The 12,633-nt window shown below is 36.9% G+C and overlaps 1 protein-coding gene across 1 annotated transcript in view; it reads left to right on the top strand.

Annotated features, from left to right (window-relative positions):
• Window positions 1-391: 391 nt before the first annotated feature.
• Window positions 392-12,633, top strand: part of RASSF9 (Ras association domain family member 9) — a 28,439-nt gene continuing 16,197 nt past the window's right edge. The window contains exon 1 of the mRNA XM_015073933.3: window positions 392-856. Within this exon, the coding sequence (XP_014929419.1) occupies window positions 810-856 (47 nt within the window). The 5' untranslated portion in view covers window positions 392-809. The remainder of the gene's footprint in view (window positions 857-12,633) is intronic.

Raw genomic sequence — 12,633 nt, 5'->3', positions numbered from 1 at the left:
CGCTTTGGTCTTTTAGGTCCTTCAACTTTCGGAAAATGAACTTGAAAAGTGTGGATGCGTGGGGTTGGGGGAAACTCTTAGAATCTTGAACTCGGGGGCTCCTCTGAGTCCACCTTGATCCAGTCTCCGGCTTCGCTCCTCCTCCACGCATTTTAGAGCCCTGAACCCCCTCCCTCACCCCTCCTCTGGGCAGGGGAATTTTGTTTCGAATCGGTAGACAGAAAGTTCTTGGCCCCCACTCTTGCTTGCTACGATCAGATTACTTCTCACAGACTGGAGCTGGTTGGGAGGTGGGGGTATTTACTTTTAATCCTTTTATATGTGTTCAGTTCACCTTGTGTGGTTGGGTGTGGAAAGAGGGGGAGGGGGGTTTCCCAAGGGAGTGAAATTCCCATTCCATGGGTATTACCATGCCCGTGGGGTTGGCAGTTCTTAAAGTTTAACAAGTCTGCAAATAACTACAGAACACAATAGAGCCCCCCTCCCTTCCTCCCTCTCTCTCTCTCTCTCTCTCTCTCTCCTCTCTCTTTCTTTTCCTGCTTCCAAACGCCTTCTTCGAGGCTGAAGCTGGGCAGGTCTCCAAAGGAGCAGCAGCCACAACAATCCAGCAGTTCAAAGTCAGGCAGCAATTGCACAACTACCAGCAACTCTCTGAGCCTGCTGCTAATGAGCTGAAAGCCAGGACCGTCTGAGGAGGTGAAGAGGAAGCTTCCAGCCCTCCTCCTTCCAATTCGAAATCCAGATATCTCCACCCCCCACCCCAGATAACTCTGAGATAGGGTCCTTGCTATTCGCTTGCCTGGGGGACCATGGCTCCCTTTGGAAGAAATTTGCTGAAGACTCGGCATAAAAACAGGTAAAGTTCAGCGTGTGTGTCCTCGGGGGCTTCTGTGTGACAGTGTTATGTTTTGTTGCAATTAGATTATGATGAAAACTGTTAGGGGGGAAAGCTCTAGGGAATAAGGTTTTGTATTTATACTCAACTGGTGAGGTTATTATTCCAGTAACGGGGATCTCAGTGGCCTCAAGGATCACTGAAAAAAAACAAAAAACAAAAAACAAAAACCAAAAACCAAAAAAACATATATATTCTTTTTGTTCCCCCTTTGACCAGTCCTGGTTCCACAACTAGCATCATCAAAATCTCTCTTTGTGTTGCGGGGCATATTTGAGAGTAGTGGGAAGGCACGTTTCATTTTGGTTCAGAGTTTTAGCATATTATAGGAAGAGTTAAATTTTTGATGAAGATAGAACTAGAATTTATGGGCCACTAATTAGAAGGAAAAACATAGCTGTAGATACAATCCGGAAACAATGCTTTGGCTCCCCTCTAAGTGGGGCATTCCTGAAACCTGGAAAGTTCCCAAAGTGAAAATACTTTGTAGAGAAACTTTTTGTGAACTGATTCTTTCAAGTATCTTTGGGAACTTTAGGCGGTTGTAAGCACCAAAGGAGGATTCAGTCAGCTGTCCTCCTTTGTCTGCATTATTAGAATTTTACTTTGGTTTGATTTTTTTGCTATTTCAAGCCTGCAATGCCCATAGTGTAAATGTGTAAAAAAATGTATTTCTGTCTTTGTTTTTCTCTGTCTCTCTGTCTCTGTCTCTCTCTCTCTCTCTCTCTCTCTCTCTCTCACACACACACACACACACACACACACACACACACAGATTTTCATTGAGTTAGTATGTGTGTTTCAGCCCTATTAAGTATTTTATTAACACTTCAAATGTTACATTTTTATGCCAAAACAATTTGAGGATCATTTTAGACATGGGCTTTACTCTTTTAAAATGTATTTATTTTGGAATAAAGGCTTTTCAATAACTCTTCTTTCCATCATGCGTGTTTGTACTTGTCATAATTTACTTAGGGTAAACTTAAAAGCATACAATTACATGGTAGGAAATGATACAATTATTTTAAGGTGTCTGCATGATAATATATAGTGATACAGTTTTAAAGTAAAGCTCCATACTTTGAGCTTAAATATCTACCTGTTTTTATTCCAAATGTATCCATGATTTAGTTGATTAAGTTTTCTGAAGAAACTAAAGCAACAATAATTAGTACTACAAAACTTTCTAAACCAGTTTTATTTGCTAATGATTTGGTAATGTGTCACAAATATGGCATTTCTGGTAATTAGTGAAACTATAGGTTACAACAAAGAAATATGTCTGATTATTTAAAAATATATATTAGTAATGGCTATTAAAAATAAGTTTGTATTTTCCTACTGTCAATGCATTAAAAAATATACCAGAAGGCTTCTCTTGCCAACAGAAAGTCTTCCTGCTTTTTAAGCGATTATTTAGTAGCACTGTTTGTGAAGTATGTTTGTTTAAATGCGATCAAAATATATAAAAAATCACTTGGGGAAAAGTTCGTGGTTTTATAAAACAAGTTGTGTTTTTGGCATGCTTTCTGAATACTAACTACCTGTGTAGTTCAGGGTTGTTGCATGTGTGTGCTTTTGTTTTTGATTTTGATTACTATTAATTCTAGAATTCTGTCAATGGTAAGCCAAATAACAGTTCAATATCACCTTGTGTGCACCCCTGAGAGTTTGCCCAGGGAAGTGCGTCCACTTTCGCTATCTCAATTTTGCCACTGTACTCTCTACCATTAAACTAGCTTTTCATTCAGGTGTGTATAACAAACAGTTTTTAATATGATATTTTCTATACAAAATTGTGAGAAAAATGGAGAGAATAAAAAATGAGGAGTTTAATAGTATTTCAGGTTTCTCTGAGGAAATGGAATGGTGTTCCCAGTGGTGATGCTTTATTGTGAATGTGTTTTGATGAAAGCGGTAATAGGATATGTGTAAGTTGCTCTAATAATTGAGTGTTTCCTGTTACGAATTTGTATTTTTCCAAGCCTTAAGAGAAATTTAAGCCACAGCAGTGGTCAGAAAGATAAAATATGGATATCTCAAACTAAGCAGCACATAAACCATGTGGTGTTTTGAGATAGAATAAATATGTGTATTTTTTCAGTGTCCAGTATTGCTATAGATGAGATATTTTTATGTGTTTTTTTGTTCTGTTTTTTTTTAACCTTTTCAAAGGTGAAACTACAGGTGAAACTTAGTTACATGATTAAGTCTATCATTTTGTTTACTGCATTCCATAATGGCTTAAATAATCTTACTTGGACATATAGGAACTAAATATCTTTCCTTATATGACAGGTGACTCATCCTTTGGTAGCAAATGTGATTGGTGATAAAACATTCATCTGATAAGCCATTCCTCAAATATATAGTATAGAATTCCTTGTAGAATGCAGAGGAAGAATTCCAGTGTTTGTGTATCTCCTGATACATAATTTCTACAAGTAAATTTCTACAAGTAAAATTTCTACAATTTGACCATAAATGCATCTTTGTCAGCAGGGAAAAAATACAGATTACTAGAAGAAATATCAGGAATTTGAGATCATGAAATTTTGGCAAAGTTTTGTATCGAACTTTTCCGGATCTGTTCTCTTTCTGTCTTTTCAAAGCATGAGGCAGAAAATCTTATAGAAAATATAAACTGTAAAGCTTAGAAAGGGCAGTGCCGTATCTGTGTAATCACCATTGTGTGTTGTGCGTAGGACAGTGCCTGGCATATTATGGATCTGTAATACAGTTATTTATATAATTTTATAAATTACCTTATAAAAACCTTGTTACTATTTTATTCTGTGCTCATCATCTGAGGTCAGCAGGTATTGTATAAAAGTGAATACTTCATAAAGGGTAAAATCTAAAACCCAAATAAATACACAAATAATTTTATAGATTTGGACACCAAGTTAATCCTACCCCACCAGATAATCTTTTCTAAATTTTAAGAAGCATTTAAATTTTTTAAAAAATGAGGCAACAGTCTCTTGGGAATTTGAGAATAATGTATGATCACAAATGATTATATTTTGGCACACAGAAATGGAGCCAGCCGAAAATCTTGATGTTCATAATCAGAATTAACCTTTTAAATTTTCTAATTGTAGTAACAATGCCACAAATGTTTCATCAGAAGGAAGAAATAAGTTTTGCGGTTAGGATAAAAGTTGCTGGCAAGATGGATGTTTTCTCTGAAATTAGAAGTGTGGTTATTTGTGAATTCAGCAGAATGGAAAGCTATCATGTACTATTTTGTCTAACCTCAAATAAACACTTAAAATGTTCCTGAAATTGGATTAAGAAATGCCAGCTATTTGAGCATGTGCATCTTCTTAGTTCCCAGGAGTTTCTGAAAGAGATTTCCCCTGATGATACCTGGTAACTTAAGTAGTTCTTAGTTGGCAACAGACAGCCCATTAGGAACAATGACTGGAATGCTTTATCCCTGGCAAAAATATACCGAGAGCAGGGAAGGCAGTGAAATTGAGCTCTAGGTTAAATCTTGAATCGTTGCTCAAACAACTATCAGCCAACTTAAAAATCCTCTACATAAGATCTTGTATTATGTACTGTATCAGTTCATGAAACATGTCAAGGTGAAATGTTCTTAAATGGACTTTTTGAGAAAAATGTTTAAAATTATAGCTGGTTAACATTTTGATTTAAAGAACATCTTTATTAGCTGGACCACATTACAGAAAGTTTTGCTGTTATTTGATTGGCATGCAGTTCCAGGAGATCTGATAATAGTTCTAAAAATTCACAAAAGTGTGTCTCTCTTGTTTTCATTTTAGTTCTGAAAATAGAATAAAGTTGACGAGGGGCATATATTTACCTCTTCCGGGTGTATGCGGATACCAGTCCTTGATAGGGAATTTCTTTGTCTCTAGTATATTGGGTTTCTGAAACAAGGCAATATGTTATCTGTACTGTTCAACATGCTTCTGTGCTCTAATATTCTTTAATGTATGTTTTCTTAGGAGTTTTTAAAGACACGTTTTTGGCAAAAGACACACAACACATATAACATTTCCTTTTTTAAAAAAATAGGTTGTGATTGTCATTCCTGTGTAACCTGTTATAATAATACACCTTCTAGACAACATTTGCATATTTGTTTATTATCATTTAAGAAAAATTATTAATGTGAATGGTCACCCAAGGGCAAAGTAATTACTTCGTGTAGATAGAATAGAATCTTGGGTACATGTTCAGCAGTGATAAGCAACATATTTTAAGAATAAGAATGATCAATGAGGATAAAATATGCTGACAAACAAGGGAAATTATCCTCAATGGTTTATATCTGCAGGCTAGAATGCCCTCGTTTTTATGAATAAAGTGACTTAAGAGATCTATAAAACATTCTTGTTGAGTATACTCAGTAAGAACAGGGACCTAGATAATCAGTGAATAGGTTCTCAAATATCTGTTGATTGAATAAATGAATTCAACATATACTCTTCAAATACAGCTGGTCCCCATACAGTACTTGGATCAGAGTACATCAGTACATTTTCACTGAGTGGACGCATAGATAACTTAAAGAATGAATCCTTAAATTCAAGGTTGCCCTCTCATTATACCTGCTCCTAGGCTCAGCTCCTCTCTTTCAAATGGTGAATGGCCCTATTTGACAAATAGACTTTACCAGGCTTCTGATAGAAAACAAACCAAGTGGCAGGGTAACTCATTCTTCTCAAGAAAAGCTCTTATTTCCCTTCATGTTCCTTGAGTGCAACCATGTATGTATATGGGTGAGGTTTGGCAGATGATGGTGAATGGCTATTATAGATATCACTGCAAAGTGTGGAACATTGCCTCCTCTTTTTGAGATAACAGGAAAATATGATTGGGAACTATTTGTTTTCTTACATGATATGAGGATTTATTCTCTTTGTATGAGAAAATTGTAGTTCATGAGACAAACGGAAAATTCTAGAACTAGGCAGAAAAATAAGAATTCCAGCAGGGGCACCTGAGTGGCCCAGTTGGTTAAATATCTGACTCTTGATTTGGACTCAGGTCATGATTTCTGGGTATCATGAGATCAAGCCCTAATCAGGCTCCTAGAACCTGCTTGGGATTTTCTCTCCCTGAATCTCTGCCCTTCCTCCTGCTTGTGCTTTCTCAAAAGAAAGAAAGAAAGAAGGGAGGGAGGAAGGGAAGGAAAGAAGGAAGGAAGGAGGGAAGGGAGGGAAGGGAAGAAGGAAGAAAGGAGGGAAGGGAGGGAAGAAGGGAGGAAGGAGGGAAGGGAGGGAAGAAGGGAGGAAGGAGGTAAGGGAGGGAAGAAGGAAGGAAGGAGGGAAGGAAGGAAGGGAGGGAGGAAAAAAGGGAAGAAAGGAAGGAGGGAAGGAAGGATTACAGTAGGCATTGGGTTATATCTCCCATTTGCCATTACTAATTGTGTGCCCTAGGGCAAATATTTAATCTTTTTAATGCAAGAACAACAATAATGATAGCATGCAAGGAAAATCCAAGTTTGACAATTGGAGGAGGATTGCTCTTTAATAGAATACACAATTATGAGTAAAACTATTACTAAGATCATTCTGGGGAAAACAGCTATGCAAATGAGGCAGCACTTATGTTTAAACTTCATTAGCTGGCTTCAGGGTAAATCCACCTTTGCTAGCTCTTCTTATAACACTATGTGCCACTGTTCTGAGTGGTTTACATAATACTTAAAATAATGCTGTGAAGAAGGTACTATTATTTTTCCTATTTTCCATTTGAGGCAATTAAGACACAGAGCAGTGCAACAAATAATAAGTGGCAGAAACAGGATTCGAATCCATGCACCTAACCATTATTCTGTATGGCCCATTTAGGACTTAGTTTTCTCATCTCTAAAATAGTGTTAATTCATAGACAAATGGAATAGAATAGAGACTCCAGAATTGGACCCACAAAAGTATGGCCAGCTAATCTTTGACAAAGCAGGAAAGAATATCCATTGGAAAAAAGACAGTATCTTTAACAAATGGTACTGGGAGAACTGGACAGCAACGTGCATAAGAATGAAACTAGACCATTTTCTTACACCATTCATAAAAATAAACGCAAAATGGACAAAGGACCTGAATATGAGACAGGAAACCATCGAAACCCTAGAGGAGAAAGTAGGAAAAAAACCTCTCTGACCTCAGCCGCAGCATTTTCTTACTTGACACATCTCTAAAGGCAAGGGAATTAAAAGCCAAAATGAACTATTGGGACCTCATGAAGATAAAAAGCTTCTGCACTGCAAAGAAAACAATCAACAAAACTAAAAGGCAACTGACGGAATGGGAGAAGATTTTTGCAAATGACATATCAGACAAAGGGCTAGTATCCAAAAACTATAAAGAACTCACCAAACTCCACACCTGAGAAACAAATAATCCAGTGAAGAAATGGGCAGAAAACATGAATAGACACTTCTCTAAAGAAGACATCCAGATGGCCAACAGGCACATGAAAAGATGTTCAACGTCGCTCCTCATCAGGGAAATACAAATGAAAACCACACTGAGATATCACCTCACGCCAGTCAGAGTGGCCAAAATGAACAAATCAGGAGACTATAGATGCTGGAGAGGATGTGGAGAAATGGGAACCCTCTTGCACTGTTGGTGGGAATGCAAACTGGTATAGCCACTCTGGAAAACAGTGTGGAGGTTCCTCAAAAAATTAAAAATAGACCTACCCTATGACCCAGCAATAGCACTGCTAGGAATTTACCCAAGGGATACAGGAGTGCTGATGCGGAGGGGCACTTGTACCCCAATGTTTATAGCAGCACTCTCAACAATAGCCAAATTATGGAAAGAGCCTAAATGTCCATCAACTGATGAATGGATAAAGAAATTGTGGTTTATATACACAATGGAATACTACATGGCAATGAGAAAGAATGAAATATGGCCTTTTGTAGCAACGTGGATGGAACTGGAAAGTGTGATGCTAAGTGAAATAAGTCAGGCAGAGAAAGACAGATACCATATGTTTTCACTCTTATGTGGATCCTGAGAAACTTAACAGAAGACCATGGGGGAGGGGAAGGAAAAAAAAAAGTTAGGGGAGGGAGCCAAACCATAAGAGACTCTTAAAAGCTGAGAATAAACTGAGTGTTGATGGGGAGTAGGAGGGAGGAAAGGGTGGGTGATGGGCGCTGAAGAGGACACCTGTTGGGATGAGCAATGGGTGTTGTATGGAAACCAATTTGACAATAAATTTCATATTAAAAAAAAAAAAAGAAAAGCTAGATCTGAAAAGTGAAAAAGTAATCAATCTGAATTGAAAACAATTGAAAAATAAAATGAAAATTAAAAAAAATAAATAAATAAATAAATAAATAAATAAATAAAATAGTGTCAATTCTAAACCACCTAGTGTGAGACTAAATCTGATTATATTTAAAAGACAGCACAGTACTAAGATAGTAATGAAATCTCAGTAAATATTCACTCCTGTTCAGGCCTGTAGGATTGAAATGCTATGAACTATATCTCTTAAGTTTTTAATATTTACACATGGTATGATATTTTGGGCCTTGAAATCTCAACTCAGAACTTCTGTATTACCACTGATGTCTTTTCCTCCTTAGATACAAATAAGTATATTATACATTACTGAATATGATTAGAAATGAGTTTACCAAAGTTGTACAAAACTATCTTTGCCGGGGCACCTGGGTAGCTCAGTTGATGACTCAGTCAGATGTTTAGTCTGACTCTTGATCTCAGGGTCCTGAGTTTGGGCCCCGTGCTGGGCATGAAACCTGCTTAAAAAAAAAAAAAAAAAAGGAAAGAAAACTATTTTTAGAGCTTGATGTAATATTTGAATTTGAACAGCTTTTACGTTCAATCCTCACACTTCTTTAGAGCCAAATTGTGATACCATTAATGATTTTGCAAGGTGTAACATACCATAGTTTAAGGGATGTTTCCTTATGTGTCTTTGAGAAGTTTTCATAAAAAGAAAGGATACATAATTTAAATATTTCTATCTTATCTTTGTCTAATAAAATGAAAGATTGAGTTAGATTTTTAAATCCCTTTAATTTCTAAACTTCTATGATTTTAAAATGTCCTCTGCAGAGTAGAATTTAATTCTCTTGCCTTGCTTTTACCTTTTAAAGATAACTTTTAATAACAGCATTAAAAGAAGGATTTTTTTGTGCGTGTATAATTTTATTTTACCTAAAACATGATGCACTGCCACATAACCTCTACCACAAAATGTTGCCTTATGGTAAAGCTCAAAAGTGTTTATTTCCACTTATAAAAAAATAGGATTACTTTATAAATTATACTCTCTAAGAATTATTGAGTGTTTGCTATTTGATATGCACAAGTTTTAGTTTAATAAAACAAATATATGAATGTTAAGAGTAGCTATCTTTTTATTTTAGCCCTTTAGGATTGGTAAACTCTGCATTTGGTATTGTACCAGACATGCAAACACACAACCTAATTCCTAAGAGATTAAACTAATTGAGAGAACAGTACTGTAGTTAAATATCTCAAGCATGAACTTTCTTTTAAATCACCCTTCCATGGGAAACTGTCCTTGACAGGGTAGGTAAAATCACAATCTTTATGATGCAATTAAGAAGATGAGAGTATACTTGCTTGCAGTGGAAGAAGGCTGTTCCTTGGTACATTAGGTGCTCAGTAAATGTTTTTGATTGCCTCTAAGTAGAAGTAAAAGAGGAGTGCATGGAGGAAAAAAAATAATAATAAAAGGAGCATCATCATAATTAGATAGCATTTATTAAACTCCCACAGTTAGGTGACAGGCTTGGACAAGAGTAGGGAACACAGTAAGATGTGTAAAAAGATGTAGGAGGGGGCTGAATCACACAATGGTAAGACTGACTAAGATAGGATAATCAAGAGATAAGGATCGAGAAGCAGACAGAAATATGGTCAGTTTGGCAAGAATCCATAATCTTGGTGGGGTTGGTAAAAAGAAAGCATTTACAATTGAGGAAGTGCACAGAAAAAATTTAAGGATGTGTCTATATAGCAGTATTAGATTTACAATCTAATAATTATATTACATTGGTCAGTTTATCAGTTCATAAAACTGAGTTATTCTGCTTTGTAAATATTTTAAATTTTTGTTAATGCGATAGTGGTCCAACTTTAGCAAGTTTTTATGCTCACTAATTATGGTATACAGTTGACAGGAGTTTTGTAGCCAAGCCTTCCTGATATACTGCACAGTACATGTTTGTTCTCAACCAATGACTAGGATTTTTTACAGCCACCTCAAATACTTCTAGTTACTCTACTCTTCATTTACTCTGATTTTTTTCTGTCCAAAAATTCCCTGCAGCTATGGGTAACTGAGGGTACTTAAGATCCAATAGCAGAGCATTAGTTTGGGGAGACCATGGTCTTTCATAGTAGAGCCCGAGGATACCCACCCTCAGATCTGCACGTAAGGATCTTACATTTGCCTAGAAGCCATGAAAGATGATATTGAAAATCCATGGGTAGACATACAATAACCACAATCTCATATGAAGAAAATAGTTGTATACAATTAGGAAAAGTACTTATGAGGCTATAGTGGATGTTTGAGATTCCATCCTTTTTAATAGTGTGGGAAGTTAGGCACTTTTTAGCAGTGGGCCACAATGTATTAGCCTTGGTTTCTTGGCTGCCTGGGCTATTCTTGTAGTGAAAGTCAAAGAATTTCTTCCCAGAGCTATTAATAATAGGCATGAGATTTAGACTAAGTTACTTTTTTAAAAAAATGTTGATCATCTTTTTTTTAATTTTTTTAACGTTTTATTTATTTTTGAGACAGGGAGAGACAGAGCATGAATAGGGGAGAGTCAGACAGAGAGAGACACAGAATCTGAAACAGGCTCCAGGCTCTGAGCTGTCAGCACAGAGCCCGACGCGGGGCTCAAACTCACGGACCGAGAGATCATGACCTGAGCCGAAGTCGGCCGCTTAACCAACTGAGCCACCCAGGTGCCCCAAAATTTTCATCATCTTTACTGGTTCTACCTTTAGTTAGGAGAACTTAACGTGATTATAGTTTCCAGGATTAAGTGAAATGACAGTGTGTGTTATATGATACCTTACAAAGTCTGAGCATACTACCAGACTACTTACTTATCTGCCTTAGCTTCTAAAAACAAAACATTCATCAACTATCCTGCTTTGTCAGATTTGGCAACTACTTACATATATTTCCTTTGTGATGACTCAAGATGATGGTTATTTGATGATTTTTAAAAATTCATAAATATTAAATTAACCACATGTTTTGGGGGGCATGATGAAAGAACAAAGAGGAATCAGATATGGATCATGCTTTTAAGGAATTTGCTGGTTAGCAGGTACACAGACATACATAAATTATTAAAGTACAGGGCAGGCGTTTTAAAGTATATTCAATGATAAATATTTATTTACCTTATAATATGTGCCACATGTTATTTTAGATGTTAGGGATGAAATAGTGAGAAAGATCATCAAGATCTCAGCTCTTGAACTGATGGTGTAGTGGGGGCCAGGCAGGCAATAAACAAACAATAAATGAACAAGACATGTCAGATAGTGATTATTCTTAAAAGAGTCACTACGGAGGCAGAATTTTTTAACTATTTTTATTAGTTTATTTATTTTGAAGACAGAGAGTGAGCAGGGGAGGGGCAGAGAGTGAGGGGGAGAGAGAGAATCTCAAGCAGGCTCCACGTTGTCAATGCAGAGCCCGACGTGGGGCTCAATCCCACGAACCGCTAGATCAGGACCTAAGCTGAGACCAAGAGCTGGATGCTTAACCGAATAAGCCACCCAGGCACCCCTGGAGGCAGAATTTATACGAATTCAACACTGAGTGGATAGGGCAGTAGACAATATCAGGATGAAAAACAAAGAATCAATGATAACTATAAATTTGGGCTTGAGTAACTGGGAACATAGTGGTATGATCATAAAGAACAGAAAAAAATGGCAGACGTAATTTTAGGAAGGGAAGAACATCAGGATGAAGAGTGAAAAATTCAAGGTGTAATTTGTGTGTTTCCAAATATTCCACCTCCAAACACCTGGTGTTTGGACACAACACACCTGAGTTGGGACTGTGAAAGCAGCCTTTCATCCAGCCTACTCTGCTGCCTCTTGACATCTATATGGGACTGATTAATATGGAGCATACTGCACCTGGAACAGGGCTCGAAAGGCAAAACATTGGTTTCCCAGTCAGGGCCTTCAAGCTGACTAATCCTATGTCAAACCTACTCAATCTCCAGGAAGCATTTAGTGCCCATCCTTTTAGTGATCCTTTAATTATCACCTTAGTTGAAATTACTTCCAAGCATGGCCATCACTTCTAAGGGATTACAGATTTCTTCTGTTTAAAGATTTGGTTATTTTGACCTTTATATCCCCTAGAGAGTCATATGTAGAATTATGTAGATATGGGAGTTTAAATAATGTCTTAGTATTTAGATAAATAAAATCTAGATTTTGGGTGCAGGTAAATCATCTAGGTCAGGAGTTGGCAAACATTTTGTGTAAAGGCCACATAACCAATGTTTTAGGTTTTGGGGGCCATAATGTCACCATCCCAACTACTCAACTCCGTCAGTGTAGCATGAAAACAACCACGGACAATATATAATTAAATGGGCATGACTATATACCAACAAAACTTTATTTACAAAAATAGGTGGTGGGACAACTGTAACTACCCGGCCCTAGTTGACTGAAAATTTCTTTTTGTTTACTTCC

This window comes from Acinonyx jubatus, chromosome B4 (assembly GCF_027475565.1).
Source record: "Acinonyx jubatus isolate Ajub_Pintada_27869175 chromosome B4, VMU_Ajub_asm_v1.0, whole genome shotgun sequence".
Lineage (NCBI taxonomy): Eukaryota > Metazoa > Chordata > Mammalia > Carnivora > Felidae > Acinonyx > Acinonyx jubatus.
This window is presented reverse-complemented; position numbering and strand designations above follow the sequence as displayed.